The sequence below is a fragment of the Mus caroli genome, chromosome 2 (genome assembly GCF_900094665.2).
Source record: "Mus caroli chromosome 2, CAROLI_EIJ_v1.1, whole genome shotgun sequence".
NCBI classification, from domain to species: domain Eukaryota; kingdom Metazoa; phylum Chordata; class Mammalia; order Rodentia; family Muridae; genus Mus; species Mus caroli.
The window spans coordinates 123,617,114-123,625,532 of record NC_034571.1 but is presented as its reverse complement, the minus strand read 5'-3'; the positions used below and the strand labels follow the sequence as shown (position 1 = coordinate 123,625,532).

The 8,419-nt window shown below is 45.5% G+C and overlaps 1 protein-coding gene across 2 annotated transcripts in view; it reads left to right on the top strand.

The window, feature by feature from the left end:
* The first annotated feature begins 715 nt into the window (after nucleotides 1-715).
* The window catches only part of C2H20orf194 (chromosome 2 C20orf194 homolog), a 133,143-nt gene continuing 125,439 nt past the window's right edge, over nucleotides 716-8,419 (top strand). For both annotated transcript variants that reach the window (XM_021151883.1, XM_021151874.1), the window contains exon 1: nucleotides 716-891. In XM_021151883.1, the coding sequence (XP_021007542.1) occupies nucleotides 809-891 (83 nt within the window). In that variant the 5' untranslated portion in view covers nucleotides 716-808. The remainder of the gene's footprint in view (nucleotides 892-8,419) is intronic.

The following is an 8,419-nucleotide window of genomic DNA, read 5'->3' as shown; positions in this document are numbered from 1 at the left end:
GGAGGATTTTTTCAGCCAGTACTATTTATAAATAATTCAAAGGCCGATCATTGTAGCAGGGAAACTAGTCTTGTGGTGTTATAATTTACCATGAAAAGATGAATTTAGGACACGTAGGACATCTTGACAAGGTCGATATGTGATGCTAAATTAGACCTTGTATATAAAGGACGTAAGCAACCCTCCACTTTATGCAGGAAGGAACTTGGGCTCTGAGATTTTCCGGCCCACCGACCCACAGCTGGAAACAATTCTATCCAGACTCTGAACTGCAAAGGCAGGCGTCTCCTGGGATACTGTGAGCACACTGATGCCAGTGCTCTCAACAGGCCGCGTCGCTAAGGGGCCGAACGTTCCAAGGATGGATAGGCAACTGATGTGAAACAGATAACTGTAGCCAGGCAGCGGTCCAGGACACCTAGAGATAAAGCCAAATACAGACCTGAAGAAGCCTAGCCCGGCCCTCGCGGGAACGAGACCCCGCCCCGGGCGCGTCCACGAGCGTGGCTGTAGCTCCCACAGAACCCTCACGACACTGAGAGACCTTAGGGCCCGGAGGTGTGGTGTCCCGGAGCCTGCGCCTGGCGGCCCGCACCCCAAGTCCGCCTGGCTCCTCCGCAGCACGGTACGGCGCTGGGCCGGTCTCACACCGACGCCCCCGCTGCGCGCGCTCCCGCCCCGCCCCCACGTGCCCGCGCGCGCCGGCCCCGCCCCCTTGGCGCACCCTCGCTCCGCCCTGCCGCTGGCCCGCAGCGGTGCCGGCCCCAGCGACCCTCCGCGGCCCCCAGGTCCTCCGCCGCCAGCCTCCATGGACTCGTTCGTCCCCCAGCAGCTAGGGCTGTCCCGCGCGCGCTTCGCTGGCACCTTTGGCCGTGGGGCGGCCTCTGTCAGGTATGCCGCGTCGAGACCGCCGAGGGTGGCCCGGGATGCGCCTTGGGGAGGCTACGCCTCGGGCGGCAGGGCGTGGTCTGATATGGCTTCCTTGCGGAGGATTGTTTCAAACGGCTCCGTGAAGAACACTTGCCCGGGGACAGGCGGCCTTCTGGAGGGACCCTGCTATATCTGTAGCTCGACAACCTACCGCGGTTACCGGGAAGACCCCATTGTGACATCCCCACCCCATGGACCGGTTTTCCCTTAAACCTTCCCCACCGACAGCCCACCGCTAGAGGCCCTGTGTTAACGCGAGTGGAGCTCCCGAAACTGCCGCGTAAACCCCTTTGCTCCTAGGTGCCCAGACCCTTTGCCCCAGACTGCCGCTCGGTTATAGAGTTCCCAGCCCCCTGCATGTACAGGGAACTCCGCTCACCTGTGTCTGGCCACTGCATCCGACCCCTTCCCCTTGGGGAGCACCTGTTTCAGGGGCTTGAAGGTCATTGGGGGCGCAGGAAGAAAAAGGAAACTGGATGGAGAGGGAAAAGGAGGCTCGGAACCCCCCAGAGCGGCTGACACTAGGTTCCTGATAGAATCCAGGAGTGGGGGTGGACTGGAAGGAGAGTTGATATTAGGGAGGGCTGCCCTGCCCTTTTCCATACAGAAGATCTGTTTCCAATTTCTGCTGTCTTTGGGGCTGACCTTGATAGTCTGGGCTTTGTTTGTGACGGAGCTGGTATGGGGCTGCCAGCGAAACGCGGAGGTTGGAGTGATGGAGGTGTTGCAGTAGGAGCCTATAAGAAAGGGAAGGGAGGAGTCATTGGGGTTTGGGTACTGCTAACCTGTCATTAAACCAGAAGAGGCCTTTTTTGTTTGCTTACTTGCAGCCATTTGGCAAAGCAAAAATGCTATTGTTCCCTTGAGTGGGGGTTGTCAACTAATGTTAGAATAGCTTATCCTATTTTCTGTCTTTTTTTTTTTTTAAATTGAGACCGGGTCTCACTGTGTAGACCAGCTGACCTTGAACTGGAAGAGATCTACCTGCCTCTGCCTCCTTAATGCTGAGCCACCGTGTCTGGCTGGCTTTTTCTGTGTTCTTGATTGAGTGTTGTATTGTGTTCGTTCCCCCCCCCCTTGTGTGTGTGTGTGTGTGTCTTTCCAGTATTGAGGGTCAAATCCCAATACGTTGCTTTTGCTGGACAAGTGCTATAGCACATCTAGCCTTGTGTTTTGTAGAGTTTTGTTGTCTTTTATCAAAACTATGAAGAATGAAAACGACTTTTTCTTTCTAAGACAGAGGCTCACTTTGTAGGCCTGACTGGTTCTGAACTCACAGATCCACTTGCTTCTCAGTGCTGGGATTAAAGACATGAGCCACTTTGCTTGGCTTCTTTTTTATTTTTAAATTGTGTGTGTGTAGATGCATGTATTGTGAGTGTATGTATGTGTTTTATGTGTGTGTGTATTGTGTGTGTATATATATGTAGTGTGTGTGTGTGTGTGTGTGTGAGAGAGAGAGAGAGAGAGAGAGAGAGAGAGAGAGAGAGAGAGAGACTCACTGTGCTTGCCACTGGGAGTATGAAGGTCAGAGGACACCTTGCCAGGAGTCTTTTCTTCCCTTTCTCCTATGTGGGTCACCAGGATTGGACTCAGTCAGGTCTCTTGGCAGCCAAGTGCCTTTACCCACTGAGCCATTCTGCAGGCCCCAAAAACTAATTCTCATTCTTCATTTCTCAGGACTCCTTCACATACTCTGACAATGTGTTTATTGAATGACTAAGCGGTGAAGGAAGAAAAGCAATGAGATAGTAATGAAACATTGCATCTGGGAGACCTGGTTTGCTTCTACTTTGACACTGTGTGGATTTCTCTGCCCCCAACAGGAATTCTTTCTAGGGTTTTCAGTTTGTAGTGTGTAGCTGCTCGTGGGAACAGTCTCCATCCTTTCTCAATCCTTCTGCCAGAGAGGATCACTGTTTGAAAGTCTTTCAGCTTTGTATGAAATTTAAACAGGATGCATTAGAACTTTGAGCAGCCTGGCGATAAACCTCTCTGGAGGGATGTGTGTGTGTCAGCCTGTCTGCCTGTGCGTGTGTCCGTCCGGTGCCACATTTGTTTGATGTGGGGCTGGGGATGGAACCCAGAGTCGTGAACATGGTAACCAAAGGCTCTGCCTCTGAACTGTATCCCCATCATAAGCTCAGGAATCTTTATTTACATTTTTAAAAGAATTGTATTTTAAAGTAGTTCAGTTTAGATTTATTTCTGTGAGTGTACTGTGTATACAGGAAAGCCCAGGTGAATGCAGATTCCCAGTGGGTCCAGAAGAGGGCATCAGATTCTCTAGAACTGGAGTTACAGGCAGTTGTGGGTCCCCTGACATGAGTGCTGGGACCTGATCTCAGGTCCTCTACAAGACAGTACATGCTCTTAACTTGGGCCATCTCCACATTTTTATTTGTTTAACCAAAAGTATGTGTATGTGTCTGTGTGTGTGTCCCAGAGCACATGTATGTATGTATGTCAGAGGATAATTTTACTCTTTCATCTTTCCTTTCCTTCCATCATGTTTGAATGTTTGCCTCAGGGATCCAATTCATGCCATCAGTCTTGGTGACAAACTCCTTTACTCACTGAGCTATTTTGCTGACCCTTGCTTTGAATATTTTGAGCCTTGGATGTGGAGAAGCAACTTTATCATAAAAATCCATCCCCAGAGTACTACCTACCATCTCTGTCTGTCTCTCTTCGCTGTCTCTGTCTGTCTGTCTGTCTGTCTGTCTTGCTATGGAGCCCTGGCTGGCCTGGAGCGTGCTGTGTTGACTGAGCTCACCTTGAACTTGTAGTGATTCCCCTGCCTCTGTCTCCAGAATGGTGGGATTACAGCAGGAATAAAAATTTTTTTAAATCAAATAAGTAATACCACATGTGGCTTACTTATTTGATTTAATTTTTTTAATATTATTTATTATTAGCAGGTGTGTGTGTTTGTTGAGGGAGAGGTGCAGACATGTTGGCCCCAAGGCATGTGTGTAGAGGTCAACAGGGTAATTTCCATGAGCTGGTTCCCCTTCCGCAGTGAGTCTGGCGATCGAGCTTGGTCATCAGGCTTGCACATAAAGCACTTTTACACACTGAGCCATCGCTCTGCCTCTTTACTTTCGTCTTCTCTCTCTCCCTCTTTTTTTTCCTTCAATTTTTATTTATTTTTATTTATTTATTTTGAGATAGGTTTCTCATCCATGGCCTAGAAGACCAGACTGGCCTTGAACTCAGAGATCTGTCTGCCTCTGCCTCCACATTGCTAAGAGCTCTTTACTTTCTTAAAGAATGCTAAGAAGATATAGAGAGATAGCTAGGGGATCTGGTGTCCTCTTCTGGCACCAGCAAACATGCAATATACACTCATACAGACAAACATGCAGACATACATACATTAAAAAAAAAAGTCACCAGGTGGTGGTGGCTCATGCCTTTAATCCTAGCATTGGGGAAGCAGGCAGAGGCACAGATCTCTGTGAGTTTGAGGCCAGCCTGGTCTACAGAGTAAATTCTAGGACAGCCAGGGCTACACAGCGAAACCCTGTCTCAAGAAAAAGAAGCATGTTGGCCGACTTTATTAGCCATAACTTTACTCTGATCTTTGCATAAAGTGGTTTGGCTGAAACTTGCCTTAGTACACAGTGGTTTAACAGTAGGCCTTTGATAAAGGAATTTTGGTGAAGGGTCACCTCATTTCTCTACCTCCCTGTGGTTTAACATGCTTTTCTTACCTATTAAAGTCTTCCCTTCTTATGTCCCTAGTGCTTTTGAAATAAATCTAAATCTGTTTTTCAGACTGGGTTTGAACTTGATTGATCCTCCTGCCTTGTACTGCCAGGGGCTGAGGTTTCAAGCCCTGACACCATGCCTGCTGCCCTAGCTGCTACCGCCTTGTATTTTTGACATTTTGAAGGTTCCTATCAGGTTTGGGTTCAGCTCTTCCTCTCAACTACATTGGTCTCTGTGCTCTCTCACTCCTGACTGATGAAAGAGGCAGGCTTAACTAGTGAAGAAGTCATGTTCCTAGAGACCATAGTTAGTACCTCAAAATGCATGGTCCTTTTCTGTAGGAGTACATTCTCACAGATGGAGAATAGAGATCAGAAGTGACAATTTTATTGATCAGAATTAGAGGCTTCTTTCTAAGGTATGACCATAATCATGCTATCATATAATTTTGGTTTTTGTCCCCCAAGAATGTAGAATTAAAGTTGCTTTTCCCCTTTTAAGTTGACTTGTAAGTTGCACTTGGTTAATAAAATGTACATAAGAATAGTGCTGTAGTCCTTTGCAGTAAAAGCTTCAACCATGAATTTGTTATTCTCTTTCCTTCTGTTATGGTGGCTGTTGTTGTTCCAAATCACTCTGGAACCTGGGATGAGCATGAGAAAGAAGTAAAATGTCACTGGGTTTTAGAATAGAATAAAACATTTTTATTTGAATTTTTAATTAGATTTTTCATTTTACTTTGTGTTTGGATGTTTTGCCTACATCTATGTATGTCCATGTACAGTGTGCATGCATGTATGTCCATGTACAGTGTGCATGCATGCACAGTGGCTGCAAAGGTCAGAAGGGCATCAAATCTCCTGGAACTGGAGTTGCAGAGGGTTGTAAACTACCCTGTGGGTGCTGAGAATCAAACCCAGGTCCTCTCAAGCATGTCTAGTGTTCTTTACTGCTGACCCACCTGAATTAAAAATTCTGGTCTCAAATGGTGGGCCACTCCTTTAGTCCCAGCATTTGGGAGGTGGATGTAGGCACATTTCTCATGAGTTTGGGGCCAGGGTGGTCTTCATTGCATGTTTCAGACCAGCTAGGGCTGCATAGTGAGGCCTTGTCTCAAAAAAATTTTTTTTTCATTATTATTTATTTATTTATTTCATGTATGTGAGTGTACTGTAGCTGTTTTCAGACACACCAGAAGAGGGCATTGGATCCCATTACAGATGGTTGTGAGCCACCATGTGGTTGCTGGGATTTGACCTCAGGACTTCTGGAAGAGCAGTCAGTGCTCTTAACCGCTGAGCCATCTCTCCTGCCCCATAATTTTGTTTTTAAATTACGGTGTGTGTGTGTGTGTGTGTGTATGTGTGTGTGTGTGTGAGAGAGAGAGAGAGAGAGAGAGAGAGAGAGAGAGAGAGAGAGAGAGAGAGAGAGAGATTGATGGATTGATTGATTCAATTTGCCTGGAGTAAGTTCTCTCCTACCATGTGAATCCCTGGAATTGAATTCAGGGTAATGTGTTTAGCAGCAAACACCTTTACCTGCTTAGCCATCTGTCTGGCCCTAGAATTTTTCCTTAACCAAAGTATAACCTAGTTTATAAGGATGAATACTAAGGAATTAGTGGAAATCTTGCTGAAATATACTGTCCTACTTTAAAGTATTTCTCTGTGTAGGGGTCTCTTGCAGAACTACAGAAGTTCAAGAAGAACTTCCGTTTTATGTCAGAACAGTTCTCAGTTCAGGATCGAGCTAGGGTATGTCAGACAAGCAACAACAACAACAACAAAACCTTCAGAGCTCCCCAGCTGCTTGGCTGCTGACTCGGAAGCGTGGTGTGATTCTAGTAGAAGCAGGAAGCTTTGCTTGTTAAGACTTGTAGCTTTATTTCTGCCCAGAGGCAGTGGCCGCACTATTTACCTTTGTGCTTATGGCTGGGGTGACAGTGTACTGTGATCTTTAGTTCTGTGACATCACTAGTGCGTTACATGGCGGTGTTTCCTAGCTTTTGTGCTCTTACCCAAAGGGGGAGTAAATGTGAGAGATCTTACACAGCTTAAAATGTTGAGTTTACCCTAAAGTTTATTTTTAAAGGGTCTGGAGAAATAGCTCAGCAGGTAAAGGCACTTACAACCCAGCCTGAGAATCTGAGTTCAGTCCCTAGAACCCACAAGGTAGACAGATAAAACCAGGTCCACAACTACATATACACCTATACACACACACACACACACACACACACACACACACACACACACATCATGAGATTCACATGCCACCACATGCAACATATAGCACACACAAATTAATGCATCAATAGAAAAAAATTAAAGAAGGAAGTATTATAGTTTGGGTACTTAAAAACTATTAAACCTTTGATTTAAAGCCCTCTTTTGAAGAAAAGGTAGCATATTTAGTATATTTCTTTTTGAGAAATAGGCCTTCTGGGTGTTGGAATTGAAGGTGTGTGCTACCATACCTGGTTTTATTTTTACCATGTTAAATTTTTTAATTATGTTTATCGCGTGTGTGTGTGTGGTGTGTGTGTGTGTGTTGGTGTATAGGCAGTGGCAATCAAGGACAACTAGAGGGAGTAGGGTCTCTTGTTTCATTCACCATGTAGGGCCTGGGGAATCTAACTCAAGGTGGCAGTTACCTTAGCTCCCCGAGCCATCTACTGTGCCCTTAGCGTGCTTTTTAAAAAACCTTCAGTTTCAAAGTAACTTTAGATTTATAGATGAATTATAGTTGAGAACCATGGTGCATTTCTAACAATCAGTTGAACAATCAGTGTTGGTATAAAGCTCTAGTATAATTAGTAAACTTGCTTACCTGGAGTCTAGACCTTATTTCCCTAAATGAATTTTCTCTATTCTAAGATCTAATCTAGGCCTCCACATTATGTTTGAATTTGACATGCTTGCAACAGTCAAGGATGTGGGGGAGGACCACTGGATGCTTGTTGCATGAGTACTTGTGGAACTGATTTTACAGAGAGCAGGAAGTGAAAGCAGTGCTCACAGTTGGCCAAAGAGAAGGACCAGTGTGGAAAATATCTGAATACACTGAGCAGACCTCTGGATGGCACTTCCTGTTTATGATGACTCGTTTTCTGGCGTTCTTGGGTCTAGCATCTTAATACAAATTGATGAACTCTGTATAGACATAAATTTCAATTGAGCATGAGTTTTTAACCTTTTTAGATTAGGTGATCTATTAGGAATTACATTTAGCAGCTAGTAAGATAATCTTAGGAAAAATGATGTTAGCATTTATGTCCTCCAGAGGATGAGAGGCCTTTTCTAGAATAAAGTTAACAAGGAGCCAAGCTACTCCTATACTTTCCTTTGGTGACATTAGCAAATGGCTTTTATCTTTACAATAGCTTCATGGTCACAAAAATGACTGTAGGAACCCTGGCCACTGTGTCTTTCAGGTAAGAGGAGGAAGGGGGAGGCTAGTCCTCTTAGTTAAATCAGTTCCCTTACAGGAGCCTTCCCAGAGGCTTCTACTACAGCTTCTGAATCTTCCTCATTAGTCAGATAGCTCTAGGAGCAGAGGAAGCTGGCCTGTTGCTAACCTAAGTAAAATGGGGGTGTTATCAATGACAGCTCTGTTTCTGCTCAGCAAGATAGCTATGTAGAATGAGAATCATATTGCACTGGATTTTTGTGGCTGTGGAGGTGGAGGTCTAAGTGTTCCATTGCTGTGAAGAGACACCATGACCAAGGCAACTCTTTTAATTTTTATTTTTATTTATTTATTTTTTTTTTTTTTT